This window comes from Pleurodeles waltl, chromosome 11 (genome assembly GCF_031143425.1).
Source record: "Pleurodeles waltl isolate 20211129_DDA chromosome 11, aPleWal1.hap1.20221129, whole genome shotgun sequence".
In the NCBI taxonomy this organism is placed as follows: Eukaryota; Metazoa; Chordata; class Amphibia; order Caudata; family Salamandridae; genus Pleurodeles; species Pleurodeles waltl.
The window spans coordinates 820,546,168-820,565,201 of NC_090450.1; the positions used below are offsets into that span (position 1 = coordinate 820,546,168).

At 44.7% G+C, this 19,034-nt stretch overlaps 1 protein-coding gene across 1 annotated transcript in view; it reads right to left on the reverse strand.

The window, feature by feature from the left end:
- The window catches only part of PES1 (pescadillo ribosomal biogenesis factor 1), a 210,061-nt gene that overhangs the window by 176,545 nt on the left and 14,482 nt on the right, over positions 1-19,034 (reverse strand). Inside the window, exons 2-3 of the mRNA XM_069214643.1 lie at positions 15,330-15,409; positions 775-928 (exon numbers count right to left, since the gene is read on the reverse strand). Of these exons, the coding sequence (XP_069070744.1) occupies positions 775-928; positions 15,330-15,409 (234 nt within the window). The remainder of the gene's footprint in view (positions 1-774; positions 929-15,329; positions 15,410-19,034) is intronic.

Sequence of the window (19,034 nt, forward strand, 5' to 3'; positions counted from 1 at the left end):
CTTTTTCTTCCAGTGACATTTTATCCCTTTCACCTATGTATCTCATACTGACATTCTTTACAGGACTAAAGAGATCACCTCCCAGAAAAAATACAAGCATAAGCAGTGCATCCTCAGTTAAAGTAACAGACAAACTCTGGAATCCCTCACTTAGGTTTCCTCTTTCCTTTGACAATTAATCCAGCAATCATTGGCTATGTACCTATTCAATGGATGCTCACAACTTATAAATTTACAATGAGAGGCAGCATGTGCCACGTTGTGCTCATTGTTTTCGCTTGCATATAAGGAAATACAGCTCTAGACCCTGTAGTCAAGTAGCCAAGCGAGACAGGCTCCAGTGAGGCTTCTGACATTAAAGTCGAAGTACAAAAGCAGAAGTATTAGGCAGGGCATAGTAAAACAAAAATAAAAAAAAGACAAAATGGAATATCCAGAGTCTCAGTTGAGTTTTACCGGATGGCTCGCAATTTTGATTTAGCAATCAACTCAAACTTGGCTCCTAGTGTAGAATCGGGACTGATAAATGCACTAGGACTAGCAGACTAACTCTTTTTGTCCAAGAAGGAGGATATGACAGAATGATGGTGAAAGGAGCCGCAAATGTCTTCAACAAAGTAATAAATGTTAGCTCTCTACTAGTCATTTAGTATTTAGCTTTATGGTCTGGGTTTACACTGAATCAATTGTGTAATAATTTTTTTGTCTTTCAGAGCATATTTTGTACCTCTATAAAAATGCAAACATATAAATAGCAAGAGGAAAGTGGCATACCTTGTACTCACGAAACTTGTTGACAACTGGCTCATGGAGAAGGAACTTTATATCTTTAATGAGATAGAACGTGCGTGCCGCTGTGGAGCCTTTGTTCACCTTCTTCTTGTGCTTGGGTTCATGGGGGTAAATTCCCTTCAGGATGCAGAGACGTCTAATTGAATAAAGGAAAGAAAATGCAATGAGGCTTTCACAGAGTTTAGGGGGGACAGGCAGAACTTTATGAATAAACATCCACAGTGTGCGGGACACTGATGTACCATTTTGTCATCTATTATGAACACCATTTCGCTCATCAATCCTGAATCCCTGGAGAATTCAGAATATCACAATACCACAAATGAGAAGTGTGGCTGGACGGTGGCGTGTTAAAATCAAAAAGTAAGATTAATTTCTGACATGCCTATTGACACTTGGATGTTTACAGTTATTTTCCAGCTTCAAGATTCAGCTAGTGTGAATCAGCAACATATATTCTAGCCCGAATCCTTCCTAAAAAAAATTAAAAAACCTTTAGGGAATAAATAGCTGCATATAGGACCTATAATTCAATAAAAACAAACACTGATGCCATCAACAGGATCTTAGTGGTAGCTAATGTTTTCAAGGAGAGAAGAGGGATGACCGCATGCAATCTACCTTAGTCTAAAACAAAGTAGGGATGCTTTTCCTGATCAGGTTGCTCACTTCAATTCTATGTCAGGACCGGAGGCTTCGGATTATGCTTCTCTTCCTTTACTGGTCAAAATACAGCAGCCAAAGAGTTAACAACAGTGAATTACAAATCCCATAAACATTAGTAGTCCAGATTGCCCAATCCCAGGCAAGCCCCAACTATAAGAGTCTCCATGACAACCGATCCTCCTCTTTCTTTGCTGCTGCGCAGCCGAAGTTGAGTTCCCTCTTTTTCTTCTATAAATGTATTGAATATAAATATTGTTTGTATATTGTTGTGTTCTTACTGGGACCCGTGGAGGGGGAGCAGGGCGAAGCAGCGCTCGATCGTCAGGAGACGAGAGGTTTGTCTTCCCAATTGAATTGTGGTTTTTCCATATGTGGGGCGTCGGGAACTTTAACTTCCTCCCGAACGCGCTTCATTTTGCAGAATTTACATTCCAGCCCGCGACACAGTTTGATTTAATCTTCTGCACTCGCGGGGCGGAGAAAGACTTGGTTTTACTCGGTCTCCAAAGGAGACTGAGCGAGTGCCGCACCAGAGAGCAGTCCGCTTTCGGTCCGCGCGGAGCCGGAGGTTCCGATTTTCATCAGAGTCTCCGTCTCTGCAACGCGCAGAGCGCAAAACAGATTACTCTGCCCTCTGGAACGCCCAACGGGGTGAATAAACATTCAGGGCTCGCCTAGGGGGCTTCTGCAGGTGCTCCCTCCACATGATTTGGGCCCTAAAAATAAAATAAATAAATATAAAAAAAAATAAATTGCACTTGTATTGATTATACTCTTTACCAAAAAGTCAATTTACCTGCTGGGGTTGCCTCCCCCCCCTTGAACTCCATTTGTATCCTGCCATGGCTTATTTTGCTGGGGAGGATTAATATTATCAAGAGGAAGTGGAAGGTCACTTCCCTGAACAAATGGAGGAGAGATTGGTACAAGCCCTTGGCCACCATGTTCAAGATCCGGTTAATCAAGCTTTGATAAAAGCGCTTAAATCGTTTACCAGACCTCTGGTCAGATATGGACAGAGAGAATTGATGGGACCCCCTCCTTCTGGGTCACGAAACAATTAATCTCAATCCAGAGATCCAGGTTTTACCAATATGGGACCTGCGGGTCCTTTATCTTCAGGAGAGATCCTTTCCCAAATGGCCTCGGCCGTGCTCAATGATCATGAATATAGTTTGGATCTTCTCCCTCCTTCTGAAAATCTTCCTACTCCTTCAGGATCGCATAAGGAGATGTTTCAGGTCTTCCGACTCTCACTCGAATTCAGATATATCAGAGCCCAAACTCTCAGGCAAACGCAAACAAAAATCTAAACGCTATGCCTTTGATGAGGTATTCCTCCAAGGGAATCTACTTTTTGACCCAGAGAACATTACTCACCCCAGGTCAACGGAATGGGTCCCTTGCACTGAAGTAGCCCACTATGTACAGGATAGACTTCGCAAGGGTTTTGATAAGGCTGTTCGTTGTATTCTTTGGTCAGAATGCCCCCGCCCCGCTCTTGTGGGCAAGGTGGCCAACACTCCAGAACTTGACCCCAGTGTGGCGACATTTCTCAAAAGGTTTAATAAGGACCCTAAGAAAGGCCTGGATCGTGCCTGGAAGGGATGCCAGGACAAATTACTGGACCTGTCCGGTCCCATTACAAAGATTCTGGATCTAGCAGTGCAAGCTAAAGAGACCAATTCGATCTTAGATCCTCAAGCAGTTCTCGAATGGGCCCAAAAAGCCCTGTCTTCTAGGGAATGCGAATTGCTCCATGTCTTCCAAACGCAGAAAAACTTTCCTCATGCGGATAGATCCTAAATTAGCTGAGTTGGCACCCACTGAACCGGGACCCCTAGCTAATAGCCTCCTATTCTGAGAAAAACTTGTGAAAGACTTGGGCAAGTACGTCTCCCCCTTTACGGCCCTCGACAAGGCCCAATCCTCCATGAAATGAATGTTCACAGGTGGCCTTTTTACCAGGGCCGGACGCTATAGAGGTCGAGCGCCAGGCCGTGGTTTCCAGCAGACCTCTACCAGCTATGCTCCTAGAGGTCAGGGGTACTACCAACCTTCAGGCTTCTATCCCTCCAGAGGCCGGCGAGGCCGTGGGCGTGGCTTCAGAAACCGAGGTGAAGATCGTGCCCAAGATTCCTCCAATGCAGGTGAGAATTATTCATTTTTCTGAAGTGATTCTTGAGGGGAGATTGGAGAAACATGCCCGAACATGGGATCGCATTTCTCATGACCCTTGGGTCCTTCAGATTGTCCGAGGTTACAAACTAGAGTTTTACGACACCCCTTGACAGAGTTGCCCTCCGTTTCCTCTCCTTTTTTCCCTAGCAGAAAGCAATTTTATAGACGCAGAAATCAAAAGTCTTCTGCGCAAACAAGCGATTGTACCTACAAGCCCTCATCCAAAAGGGTTCGTCAGTACCATTTTTCTAGTTCAAAAGAAAGGAGGAGGCTTTCGCTTGGTGTTAAATCTGAAGGATTTCAATCATTGGATAGTATACCATCATTTCAAGATGGAGGGTATCCATATGTTGAGGGACCTCCTTCAAGCGAAAGATTGGTTAGTGCGTCTAGATCTCAAAGACGCCTATCTTTCGGTCCCCATTTTTTCCCCGCATCGGCGGTTCCTTCAGTTTCAATGGAAACACCTATGGTACGAATTCAGGGTTCTCCCCTTTGGCCTTTCCTCCCCCCCATGGTGCTTCACGAAACTCCTTTGTGCGGTGGCCCAATTCCTTCGAGAAAGAGGCGTTCGCCTCATTTATCTCAACGATATTTTGATCATGGCACAAACAAGGGAGTTGGTCTTCCTTCATCTCTCTGGGGCGATTCAAATTCTTCAAGATCTGGGGTTCTTGATCAACAGCGAGAAGTCGGTAACGCTTCCCTCGCAAAGTATAGAATTCTTAGGTTTTCAAGTGGATTCTATTCAGGCTCAAACTACCTTTAGCGAAACGAGCCTCAATCAAGAAAGAATTACGGAAAGCCCTTGTCTCTCAGACTATATCATTACGGATTTTAGCCCGACTGGTAGGGCTTCTGGCTTCTTCCATCCAAGCGATCTTCCCGGCCCCTTTGCACTACAGGGCTCTCCAACGCCTAAAGATATTGCACCTGCGCAAAGGTCTATCTTATACGGATCAGATTCCGTTATCAGAGGAAGCAAAGACAGAGATTATCTGGTGGCTTCATCACATGGAGGCTTGGAATGGCAGAGCCATCTTTGCATCCTCTCCGGAGATGATCATAGAATCAGATGCCAGCCGCTGGGGAGCTCGTTGTGGCTCAGTGGAAACGGGGGCCGTTGGTCCTCGGAGGAACTGAACCTCCACATCAATTGTTTAGAACTGCTAGCGGGAGCGTTTGCGATTTGTTCGCTCTCTCCCAACAAGGCCAGCTGTTGCATTCTTTTGAGGATGGACAATGTATCAGCAGTGAGATATATCAACCGTCTGGGAGGTACCAGATCTCACATGCTAGCAGAGATTGCCAGGGACTTTTGGCATTACTGCCTTCAGAACCAGATACATGTAATAGCGGAGTACATTCCGGGTCGAGCCAATGTGGTGGCGGACTGGAATTCACGGTTTTTGAAGGACAGCAGCGACTGGATGCTGCATCATTCAGTGTTTCTGAATCTCGCAGAGAGATGGGGGCCCTGTGTAACAGACCTGTTTGCGTCCCGGCTCAATACCCAGCTTCCGAGATTTTTCAGCTGGAGACCGGACCCAGTAGCTGTGGGAACGGACGCCTTTCTCCAAAATTGGTCTCACAACATTCACTATGCTTTTCTGCCTTTCTCTATGATTCAGAGGGTCCTTGCTCAAGTAAAGAGACAAATGGCAGATATAGTGTTAGTGACACCACTCTGGAAAGCCCAAGCATGGTTTCCGGTGGCGATGGCACTATCATGTGCCCCACCAGTACGTCTGCCGTTATTCCCGTCCATTCTTCTGGATCCCTCGGGATCCCCCCACCCTCTAGTCATTCAGAAGCAACTACATCTCATGGCATGGAGACTTTCAGGAGACGATGGCAAGTGCCGGGAGTTTCAGGAGACTCTCTGTTCTTTTTGTCTCAATCCTGGGCCCCCTCCACCCATAAACGATATGAGGCATCCTGGAAGAGATGGGTGGGTTGGTGCAGTGAACGGGATATTGATCCCGTGGGGGCCCAGATTTCCTTGATAGCTAATTTTCTCTCAGACTTGGGTCTTGCCTACAGAACGATTAATAATTTCAGATCTGCAATTTCGGCAGGACACCCCCATGTGGATGGTAAACCTGTTGGTGAGCACCCATTGATTTCCAAAATTCTTCGAGATATTCGGATGGTAAAGCCTCCTCAAGCACGTTATTCAGTTTTATGGGACGTGGATATTGTCCTTCGTTTTATTAGGTCGTGGCCTTGCAATGATGATTTGTCACGCAAACAGTTATTGGCCAACGTGACTGTTCTTTTATGCCTTATTTCATGCAGACGCGTCTCAGATGTAAAGGCTTTGGATCTCACAGGTAGAGTATTTACTCCTACGGGAGTTTCATTCACTATTTCCAGAAGAACAAAGACTGCATCAAGATGTATCTCATATCCGGCCTTTGCTCATAATCAGAAATTATGTGTGGTTCAATGTTTGAAAGTTTATGAGAATTTTACCTGTGAGTCTCGAAGAGATGCAGGAGGTCAGTTGTTAATATCTCTTCAGAATCCATTTGGTCCTGTCTCGTCGGCCACGTTGGCTAGATGGGTCAAATGGCTTTTGGGAGAGGCTGGTATTGATACCTCGGTATTTGGGGCTCACTCCATTAGGGGAGCTATGGCTTCCAAATCCTTTGGTGCGGGTTCCAGATTAGAGGATATCATGGCATCTAATGTGGTGGATCAGCTTTAAACTAGCATAATCCGAAGCCTCCGGTCCTGACATAGAATAAAAATAATTCTAGCTATCGCGTCAAGAATTTTCAATTCTATTAAGGACACGGAGGCGAGGATGATCCCACCCGTTTTTTACTGACAATTACAATGTCCGATATTTGATTATTCACATACAAATTCGTGATGCTGAAGTGTTTTCAAATTCATGTTTTTTCCCCCCCTTAAGATTAATTCATTTCCAAAGTTATTATGGTGCATTTCTTTCCATTTAGGTACCGTTTCCAAGGGTGATTGAAGTTTCAGTCTGAGATTTGATCTTGACTGGTGTGTTTTTCCGAGTTCGCAAACATTTTCAGTGGCAAGTTTTGAAGGATTGAAGTGTGATTCGTCTATCGCAAAGAAAGAGGAGGATCGGTTGTCATGGAGACTCTTATAGTTGGGGCTTGCCTGGGATTGGGCAATCTGGACTACTAATGTTTATGGGATTTGTAGTTTACTGTTGTTAACTCTTTGGCTGCTGTATTTTGACCAGTAAAGGAAGAGAAGCATAATCCTTGCCTCCGTGTCCTTAATAGAATTGAAAATTCTTGACGCGATAGCTAGAATTTTTTTTATTCTACAGTACAACTTTCATAACGGTCTTAACAGACAAACATTCTGAGACAATGCTTAACTACTCATTAAGCAGAATAGGCATGCTCTCTAGAAAATTTAGGTTTTTGCCATTTTCAAAAAGACTGACCAAATACCATGGAGAAGCGTTCCATATCAAGAAATCACAAAATACCAGTGAAAGGCAAACAGTGACAATAACCCATCAGCAGAATGGGTGTAGATCTGGTGTGTGTGTGTGTGTGTGTGTGTGTGTGGGGGGGGGGGGCGCGGAGGAGGAGATGGGGGAGGGGTAAGGAAGGAAGGTTGGAGAAGAGACTAGGGAGTTGGGCAAGGGTAACCATTTGATACATTTTGAAAGATTAACCTGTCTTTTAATAACATTGTTACTACATACACTGTTTAAATAGCCATGCTAATTCATACAACTGAAAAAACACTATTATATGTGAAGTCCTGCAAAGCCTCGCTTCTGTGTTGGTTTTCAGTGTTGTGGATGTTTAAAATGGACTCCAGCATGGATGAAGGCAGTATGTCCTGGGGTACTACAGCCAAGCCAGCTGGCATCCCCTCAATTTTTTATCACTGTGTTCTCTTTTCACTGAAGTTTGTACTTTCATTCAGAGTGTAAAGTGCTATACCAGCAAATTCACACAGTGTACCACTGCACAAGGGTTACCAAGTCAATTTTTTGCATAATCTAAAGACTCTTTCAACAAACAAGTGACCCAATACTCTCTGCTAACAAGGGAGTCATTCAAAGGAACAATAAGTTGATGGATTTGAAACTATTAAAATGCCCAATGAGGGGCATTACAAATAATTTCCATCATTCAAGTTACAATTTTTAAAGAGTAATTAACACCAGAAATCCTTAACAAAAATAATAAGGCAGGCATATAAAGTGACTCAATCAAAAAGAACTGAAAAAACAGGAGTTCAATACAAATATTATAGATAAATACATTGGCAATATATCATCCTGATGCAATCACACTGTTTGATGATTCCCTCTGTCAACAAATAAGAAACCCACTCTCAAACAGATCAAAGTATATGTCAGTCTTTCTTCAAGACAAAATTCCATGTTGATGGTGAAAATTGAAACCGAGATGGGCTTGTCGTCGACGTTTCGGTGTCAATTGGTATCAATCCACGAGACCATCTCCAGGACCAGCAAGATTTATTAGGAGATACATAAGCAACCCACCGGAACTAATTAAAATTTTGACAAACAACAATATCAAATTTACAAAGAACTATGATTGTCTCATATAATTCATCTAACGTGATGATGGTGAAAACCCATCACCAATATGTTAAAATCCCAACTAATTAGAAAAAACGAAAAAGAAGTGAAACCAAAACCACCAAAAGTATAACCAAAATTTAAACCGGTGGCCAAGAATCAGGACCTAAAAAATAATAATCAGCCTGCAACCCTAAAGGACCTGCAGGAAAACCTAATAACTTCACAACTCAATAATGCAGCGTGGATTTAAATGGCTAGGAGCCACGAAATCTAAATAAGCATTTGCAATGCAATAGGTCTCGCATATTTTAAACAAGTTAATTGTCATCTTTTGACAATAGCGCTGTAGGAAAATGGCTCTTTGTTGCAATACCCCCCCACTTTTTGCCTGATATTGATACGGACTTGACAGTGTGTGCTGGGATCCTTCTAACCAGGCCCCAGCACCAGTGTTCTTTCCCTAAAAATGTACCATTGTTTCCACAATTGGCACACCTTTGGCATTCTGATAAGTCCCTTGTAAAAGGTACCCAGGGCCCTGTGACCAGGGAAGGTCCCTAAGGGCTGCAGCATGTGTTGTGCCACCGTAAGGGACCCCTCGCCTAACACATGCACACTGCCAGTGCAGACTGTGTGTGTTGGTGGGGAGACAAAGGCAAAGTCGACATGGCATCCCCCTCAGGGTGCCATGCACACAAAACACTGCCTGTGGCTTGGTAAGTCACCCCTCTAGCAGACCTTATAGCCCTAAGGCAGGGTGCACTATACTACAGGTGAGGGCGTAGCTGCATGAGTACTATGCCCCTACAGTGTCTAAGTCCATTCTTAGACATTGTAAGTGCAGTGTGGCCACATTAGGTATATGGTCTGAGAGTCTGTCAAAACGAATCCCACAGTTCCATAATGGCTACACTGAATACTGGGAAGTTTGGTATCAAACGTCTCAGCATAATAAACCCACACTGATGCCAGTGTTGGATTTATTAAAAAATGCACACAGAGGGCATCTTGGAGATGCCCCTCTATTTTACCCAATCCTTCAGTGCAGGACTGACTTGTCTGTACCAGCCTGCCACTGAGAGACGAGTTTCTGACCCCATGGGGTGAGAGCCTTTGTGCTCTCTGAGGCCAAAAACAAAGCCTGCACGGGGTGGAGGTGCTTCACACCTCTCGGCTGCAGGAACTGTAACACCTAGCGGTGAGCCTCAAAGGCTCAGGCTTCGTGTTACAAAACCCCAGGGCACTCCAGCGCCCCCCCCACCCGGGCAAAGCCCCACTTTTGGCAGCAAGTCCAGAGAGATAATTAGGAAAAACAAGGAGGAGTCACCACCTCAGCCAGGGCCACCCCTAAGGTGTCCAGAGTTGAAGTGACCCCTCCTTTAGAAATCCTCCATCCTGCTTTGGAGGATTACGACCAATAGGGATAGGGATAGGGATGTGCCCCCCACCCCCCAAAGGGAGTGGACACAAGTAGGGTGTATAGCCATTGGCTACTGCCCTCTAACCCTAAAAATGCCCCTAAATGTTGTTTTTAAGGGCTTCCTTAACCAAGAGATTTAGATTCCTGACGACCTCAAGAAATAGAAGGACTGCTGAGCTGAAAACCCCGCAGAGAAGAGAAGGAGACAACAACTGACTCGCCCCAACCCTACCAGCCCGTCTCCTGCTTCAAAAAGCTGCAAAAGAAGAAGCAACGTGTTCTATAGGACCAGCAACCCCTGAAAAGCCTCCAGGGGACTGCCTGCATCACAGAGACCAAGAAACTCCTGTGTATGGCGGACCTGTCCAACAAGAAGAAAAAGCAACCATCTTTAAAGGGACTCGCATCTCACTCCAGAAGCGTGAGTCCAAAACTACTCTGCACCCAACGCCCCGGTCTGTGTCCAGCGGAACCAACCAGCCAGAGAGGACCCCCAGGCAATTCAGACCAGGTATCCACCCAGGGCTGACCTCTTCAACCCTCCACCTCCCAAGGACCCCTCTGACTGAGACTGCCCAGGACGAAGATATGACGCCTGGAGAAGCACTGCACCCGCAGCCCCCAGACTCGAAAAACCGACCACGGTGCAGCAGTGACCAGCAGACAGCCCTCCTCCCTGTCCAGCCTGTGACTTGCTCAAGAAGCACCCCCTTTACCCTGCCTGCAGCAGATAAGTGACTCCCGGGTTCACCCACCGAGTTACATTTGGCAAAGATTCTGACAAAGGTTTTGACAAGTGTGACAGGAGTCTGACTCTGTGTTCTGTCACTCTGTGTTCTGTCAGGAAGGCGGGTATCCATCAAAGGGCCTTGCTACGTATGCATGCTGCAGGGAGCCTAGTGCATAGGGTGCGGTGGGATACTGTATCAAAGGTGGCTGAAAGATCCAGAAGGATGAGTGCTGCTGTACGTCCACGTTCGAGGTGGGAGGGGCTGTCATATATGGCGGCGAGCAGGGCAGTTTCGGTGCTGTGGTTAGTTCTGAATCGTGATTGGGAGATGTCCAGTATGTTGTCCTCGATGTGTTGGCGTAGCTGAGTGTGGATTTGTTTCTCAGCGACCTTAGCTGGGAAGGGCAGCAGCGAGATGGGGCAGTAGTTCTTGAAATCCATTGGGTCGGCTGTAGGTTTCTTCAGAAGTGGTCAGATCTCTGCAAGCTTCCAGACTTCTGGGTAGGTTGCTGACTCTAGGGAGCAGTTGAGGGTCTTGCAGGGCTCAGGAGAGATCGAGACGCTGGCCTTGTTGAAGATGTAGTGGGGACAGGGGCTGGTCGGGTCTCCGGACGGGATGCTGCTCATGATTGTGTGGGTCTTGTCCGTCGTGAGGGGGGTCCAGTTGTTTAGGAGACTTGGGGGTTCAGAGGGTCCTGGCAAGGGTGTTGAAGACGAGTTCATTGAGTCTTGGGGTCCGAAGATGTCGTAGATGTCTTTGATCTTCTGATGGAAGAAGGTGGCAAGTCTGTCACAGAGATCCTGAGATGAAGGGAAGTAGGCGGTCTTGGCTTGTGGTTTGGTGAATTCTTTGATGACGTTAAAGAGTTCTTTAGTGTGGTGTGTGGTGGTGTTGATGCGGTCCTGCAGAGTGGTCTTTCTGCTGGACCTGATGAAGCTTTGGAGGGATCTTGTGGCGGATTTGAAGGTTGCAAGGTCTTCTGGGGATTTGCTGTTCCTCCACTTCTTCTTCAGCCTCCTGCAAGAGCGCTTTGATTTCTGGAGTGTGGGGGTGAACCAGCTGGCTTTCTTGGAGGAGTATTTCCCTGTGGTCATCCGAAGGGGAGCTAGGATGTCAACTTAGGAGTGAAGACACCTCTCTGAATACTACATGTCCCGCCTGTCCAGGTGCCAAATGGGTCCTGGCACAGCGGGGTTGGCTGCTCTCCTTTGAATGAAGCCAAATCTGCATACCAAGGGCAGTGGGCTTCTTTGAAGCCCCCTGCCTTGGAATGCAAATGTGCAGGTCATCCTGGTGTGCAAGCACCTCTCCCAGAGCAGGCTTTGTTTCTGATTGCCCAAGAGCAAAGGCTCTGACGCTTGGGGGTCAGAATTGTTTCTGGTGGTGCCAGGCTGGCTAAAACTAGTCAGTCCGCACACTGGTAGTTGGTAGGTTTTCAGGGGACACCTATAAGGTGCCCTTTCAGTGCATGTTTTAATAAATCCATCACTGGCATCATTGACAGTTTATTAATACGAGATGCATGTAGCTGGGGAACTCGTGTCCAGCACATGTTCTTAAAATGGCTTTGATGTTCCCTAACTATTTCTAAGAATCGACTAAGACATTGAAGGGGCCTATCTGCTCTTGCAGGTATGCCCTCACATGTAATATAATGCACCCTGCCATAGGGCTGCAAGGCCTGCTGTAGGGGTAACATACATATATTGCAAGCAGTGTTAAGGGACATGGCACACAGCCTGTGTGCTATGTCTTGTTTTTATTTTTAGCTGCACTAAGATACGCAGCCTTCAATAGCAGTCTGCATGTGCTAGGTCAGGGGTCCCTGAGGGTGGCACTATACATGCATCAGTCCTTGGGGACCCTCTATGGCAACCATACCCTAGGTACCATGGGAACCATTTACCATGGACTTGGGGGGGGAATAGTATTACCAACTGGGGAACAATTGCACAGTTTTAGAGAAAGAGATCTGGCATTGGGGACCTGGTTGACAGGAATCCAGGGCACTTTCAGTCAAAACGGCACTGAACACCAGGCAAAAAGTGGGGGTGACCATGTCAGAAGGAGGCACTTTCCTATACTAGGCCTTTCTATTTGTGGTGAAAACAAGCATCTCTACACTACTCTTTACAGGAAGCCCACAAAGAAGAACACCCTCCTAGCATAAAACAGTCACGCTCACTAAGGGACTCACTTTAATATAGTCAATTCTTAGAATTAAGACATAACTGCAAAAAGCAAAAGTGATTTCTTAAGGGACACAGAGATCCTAACCCACAAGTTACTTGAATGTGGCTATCCCAAACAAGACATTAGACACTCTGCTAAGAGAACATGGTACTGTCCCCGTGAGACTCTACTAACTCCTCATGCAAAACAGGAATCCAAGAGACTTGTTTGCATCACTACTTTCTCTCCAAGTTCAAACTTCATCTCCAAAAGCATTACAAAATGAAGGCATATTTTAGCAGTTTGAGACATTACATTAGAACCAATGTAAATGTTTTTCCCCTGGTCTTCTTGTTAAAATCCAATCATTTGCTATATGGATGCTTAATTATCAACCTAAGAACAACAAATATAAAACTTTGCTATCAAAAAGTAACCAATTATGCTCCAACCACAATATTTAGTAAATAATTAGTTGTTTCCGTGCTGAAGGTGGCTCGAAGACGTCCTCAGTCACGGTATTCATGTGCTGAGGATGTCTCTAGCTGTCCTCAGCACATGAGGCAGGAAATCCCTCTGGTGTAGGCACCAGAGGGATTTCTTTCAAATTAAAATAGCCTCCGGAGCTGGGGAAGAGCTTCTGCAACACCCTAGGTGCTGTAGGTAGTTTTTTCACTGAAATGATGATTGGTGCACTGACATTTCAATGAAAATGAAAGTGAAAGGAGCCAGATTGGCTCATTTCACTTTATCACGCTCAGGACTATCTCAGCCCTCCCCCCCCAGCACCAATTTAGCTGACGGGGAGGTATCATTGGAAAGGGTGGAATCTCCCCTTTTGAATGGTACCTTTCCCTAGTTGCCCAAGTAGGTATCTGCCCACTAGACACCATGAGGGGGGGACTTAGACAAGGGCATGTGCTTCCCCTTTATAAAAAAAATAAAAAAATAAAAAAAAACAACAACTAAATAAATCATATAATCTGTCTGCACACCACCCCAGGGGTTTGGGGGGGGGGGGGGGGCAGAAGGGGGCCATTAGAAGACAGCCCACTTAGTCAAAGGTTAGGGTTTGCAAAGGATTCTGGGTATCAACCTGGTGAGAGCCAAGCAAGTCACCCCATCCTAGAGTCCCCTAGGTATCTAGTTTTAAAAACTGAACAGTTTTGCTAGGTGTCTTTAGGTGCCGGCTGAGCTGTGGCTCAAACTCCAGAGCTAAGCATATGGCAAAAAAAACAAGTCCGTTTTCAGTGGAAAAAGATGATTTATTTCTGTCGCATTTTGGGCTGTTTCCTGTCGCAGGTGGCCTACCCAGGCAAGTGAGGTACCATTTTTAATCAGGAGACTTAGGGGGAGGGACACAGAATAGTGGAACAAGTGTTATTGCCAACTGTATTTTCACCTTCCAAATGTATGACAATGTGTACAAAAGAAGTCATTTTGAGCGACTCAGAGCTCAAAGGGAGCCAGACGCCACACTGGAAAGAGATATTGTGGGCCTTTCAGCAACAAACATGTGTATTAAGACACAGACAAATGATTAGGATAGTTTATAATTTCCAAACAAAAATAGTCAAAAGCTTTTCTACACATAAAATAAATTAAGTATAAATTGTTATTTTATGTTATGGAAAAAAAAATGCAGTCCTGGACAAAATAAAGTGAGATATTGTGTCAATATATATGACACTTTGAAACAGTGTAAACTGTTTTCATTAGGGATTTAACTTCCTCCTGCTAGCTGTAATCCAGCATCATTCTATCAAGGTTTCATTGATCGTTAATCTTGTTCACCAAGTATTTAGTTTGTGCTACAATAATGGGAGGAAGGGCAAAAAACAAGATAGGAGCCAGGCAGTTGCAAGTGAGGACAAGGAGAAAGCAAGGATGGGAAAGCAACCCGAAGCAACATTCGAAGAATGGATAAAATAGAAGAATTACTACAATAGTACGAGCAGTGGATGGACAGCGGAAGGACGCTAATTAAACTAAATCAATCACTACATGGTCCTTGCTCCACAAAAAGGAACGTAACTGATGCTTCGCCTGCGCTGACCAATTAGGTGGCAGCAAAGAATGACAATGAAGCCTACAAATGGTAAGCAATGGGCAGGCTCCAAACCCTTCACTGTAAACAATTTCATAAGAGAGTGCATGCAGTGTCACAAGCTCAACCTAAAGGGCATATAAATGTTATAGGGCTAGAGAGCAAGTCCTATCCGTTGCTTGCTATGTGTAATTTCCCGCCTATATAAATGTGCAATAAAAAGGCATGTCTTGCACACCATAGGTCGCTATGTAAAGAGAGCAATGATTCATGCGTTCTTGTGAAACACTTCTATTAAGTAGACTCATCCCAAATATGATGAGAAAGGCAGAATAATAAAGATACCAATGCACAGCATTGTGTGAAAATCTTTGGCAACCAAGATGAAGGACTTTCCTCTTTAATTTTCACCCATGTTTTGAAAATAAGATCACTTAATGTCCCATTATCCTAGTTTCCTCTGTGGTCTTTCTTTAGCACCTCCCTCAAAGATGCGGCTAAGAAGAGCTCCTCTCCAAGAATAAGGGATTGGTAATTCTAAGCAAATATTCCTAGAGAAATGTGTGAAACAGGTGGCCCAAAACATGTATGTAAAATAACACTGTTTTTTTTTTTTATCTGGAATCATGCAATTACAATATGTTCTCGTATAAGAGTACTGAGACCATCATTTTTAACACAACACCCTGTGTGTTAGTGAGATATGTAAAGAAGGACAGGAACACTGTTTACCTGTTGGTAGCGGAGGACAAACGTACATACCTGAAGTCAGCCAGACTCAGCTGCAACTTCTTGCGGGCTTTGTTCCTGGTTATGTAGTTGGTGGCTGAGCCTCTTTCATACTACAGAAAAAAAGAAGCCATTATTAAACAATCACAACAACAACAAGAAGAATGTCTTCTGGGAAAGTCATTTAAGAGAAATAATATGGATGGAGTGTGCAGGCTGAAGAAACACACCTGGGGGGGGAAATAAAACACTAATTTAATTCTCAACCCAACACTAAAGTGATGGGCAGGAGATTCAAAACAGGAACCAGGTGTATACAACACACAGAGCCACATGACTAATGACCACCTTTAGTCCCGCATAGTAATTCTCTTCTCCTAAACCATCATCTCCGGTTTCATTTCCTCTTTCATACCTGCTATTGTTCCCTGTTATTACATGTATTACCATGGGTTCTGACTTGTTGACACTACTAGGGTTCTGATTAGTTCCTTGGACTAGGGTTCCTGTGGGGCTATGGCTGAGGGTTTGGATGTTGATTGGCTGACCGGGCTAGGGCTCCCATTGGCCCAAGGTCACCTGATCACTGGGGCTTTTTAACCCCAAGCTCAGGGCATCCAGGTAAAGGGCAACGGATTAAAGGTGTTGCCTGTGTGGGTATGGAAAAGGCCTAGGGCCAGAAACTTTGCATCTCCACCATAAGAATTCAGGTAAGCAACCTCTCACTTACAAAAACATCAACTACTAACCCCTAAAACCCCACCCATTTTATAGCACACCCATCATACCTAAACACTGAGTAACTTTAATTACCAACCAATCTCTCCATCAACTTTTCCACAACACTACACAACCTATACAAACAATACAACAATTCATTAACCACAACCCAAATAACCTAGAGACCAAAAAAATCAAGGGAATGCGTGAACATATGGTCACAAGGCTCCCCAATCGTACCTTCCAAACACAACCCACCACCCACACACACAAATCACTAAAAACACAAACACCATGACCCAACAATAAAAGGTCCCCCCCAAATGTATCTCAAAGTCCACACTACCTCTCCATCATCGCCAACGACAATTCACACCCAAACCAACAACATCAAAATACCCTACTCCCCTCTGCATCGACTCCTATTACACGTATTATTGACGAGAACAACAACTAAAATGCCAACTCTTCAACATAAGATCCATGAACAAAAATCACTTTAACATCTTTGACCTACTCTCAGAAACAAAACCAGACCTCACATTCTTTACAGAAACATATCTCAGTGACGATTATGCATCCACATGCCATGTAGCCATCCCTTGTGATTCTCAATTAAAATTGTTTTCCCAGAATTGGACGAGACCTAGCTGTCAAATATAAGAAAAAGCACTACAAATAACAATGAGTGAAAATCTCACCATGGACGGCTGAGAATCCTTGATAAGTTGTCACCAACTTCAATACTTACTCCTAATATGCAGACAAACACATAGCAATACCAACTTTAAAGCTATCCTACATGATATAGTAACCAACACGTAGCTGGACCACCCAAATCTCTACATTCCAAGAGGCCGCAACATAGGGTTTGACAAAAAAAAAAAAAAACTCGAACAACTTCTCCAGCTATCACACACAACCTGGAAGCCTTCAACCTACAACAAATAGTTTGTGGCCCAACTCACCACCAGGACACACGCTAGATGTCATGTTTGTACCCCTCGGACAAGCCACAGCTACAGACAACTCTCCAGTAAGCTGGAGCGCCCACAAAATCATCACTTTCAAGATTCTCACAACCATCAATAACACTCTGAAGACAACAAAATCCAACAACAAATGCAAGTACAGACAATGGAAAGAACTAGACATCCAGCAAGTCAGAACCTGCCTAGAAAACCCCCAAACATGCAGCCAAAAACATACACACATTCTACAACTGGATCTCCGCTGCAATGGACAAACAGATAACCAACAAAATCCATATCCAGAGTTGACCACAAGGAAACACAGCATGGGTTAAGACAGCATTAAAATAATGAAAACAGAAACCAACATACAATGCAAATGGAGAAAAGCAGGAGATAAAACAGACAAAAGCCTGCTACTGCACTGAAGAGAGCCTACATAAGAACCTAAAAAAGACACCACTACTCCATGCACAAAGCTGAAGCAAACTGCCCTTCCAAAGAACTCAATAATTCTAACAGAATTCCGCACTCCAGAGTGCCTAAACACAGAAACACCTAAAATCATCAGACCTCTGTGGCAAAAGCCCCAATTAATTGATCTAAAAATTACAAAGATTAAAACTTACCTGAAGATATACACAGACAACACCGCAACAGTAACCTACCCACCACAGAAAGAGACAACAATAACCATGCATTAATGTATACCTTCAATACCCTGTCACAAATAGATTTACTCAATATCATTGCAGCAAGACCATCAGGATCATCTTCAGACCCAGTACTGCCAAGAATCTTTAAAGATATAGTTCGCTCAGCCTGTGCAGGAGAGGTATCCCAAAGCCTATTCAACAAGTCCCTGGAACAAGGTTCATTCCCACATGACCTCAAAACCTCCTATCTCTCCTCAAAAAGAAAAAAGTTTAACTCATCTGACCCAGGAAATTACAGGCCCATATCAAATGGGACACTTTTAGGAAAATTCTTCGAGAGAGCAGTGTTTACTCAACTATCTAATTTTACCAAACATTATGGCATACTGTTAAGCCAACAGTGCAGTTTTAATCCACACGGAGGCATAGAGTACATAAATCCATCTGGGATGATCTAAAACTCAAAGTGGACATAAAACGGAGCTGCTTCATTATTACTTCTGGATTTGTTGGCTGCATTTGACACTATCCACCACTACACCTGTGGGGGGCTCACACAGCAGCAGGAGATCCTTGCAAGAGGAAGTGGCACCCCTGGAGCAAGCCCTGGCCCTGGAAGAAAGGAAGCTGGCTCTTTAAGAAAGAAGAACCAAGCTGGGCATGGAGCTCAAAGAAAATGGGGACAGCAACAGAGACACTGAAGTATTTGACAGGGTGCCCAAGTCAGATTGGCCAAATGGATTGTCCCTAGCTATGTACCAGGGGATGACAGACACATGCCTAGATTCATATGAGAGAGCTCTCAAAACGAGGAAGGTGGGTACACAACACTGGGGAACACTACTATGAGAGTTAGTACCAGTAGTTGGTAGGGATAGACTGCTTGCATTTGAGGATTAGGGAGCAAAATCCTACCTACACATGAAGACAACACTTGTTGAATTGTTTAGTCTCACTCCTGAGGAGTACAGACACAAGCTTAGAAAACACACAAAGGGGGCAACACAGACATAGGTGGACTTCGTAGATGCATCAGTAAAGGCACTGGCTGGTTGGGTAAAAGGTAACATGGTGAGTACCTATGAAGGGCTCTATAATGTGTTGGTCAGGGAGCACATCCTTACAAACTGCCCCTTTGAAAGGTTACACCATCATCTAGTAGACTCAAAGCTAACTGGCCCAAGAGAGATGGGTAAGATAGCAGATGAATGTGTTAGGACATCAGTACCCGAGACGGCCCTGGGGTTATCCCAAGAAGAGGGGTGGGGGGTAGGCCCACAGAAGGGAAAGGAGGAAAGCAGGAAAGCAGGAAAGCAGAACACCTATCAAAGATGTTCCCCCAGAACACTAAAACCCTAAGAAGGGGATCAAGACCCAACCCACCTCTAGCA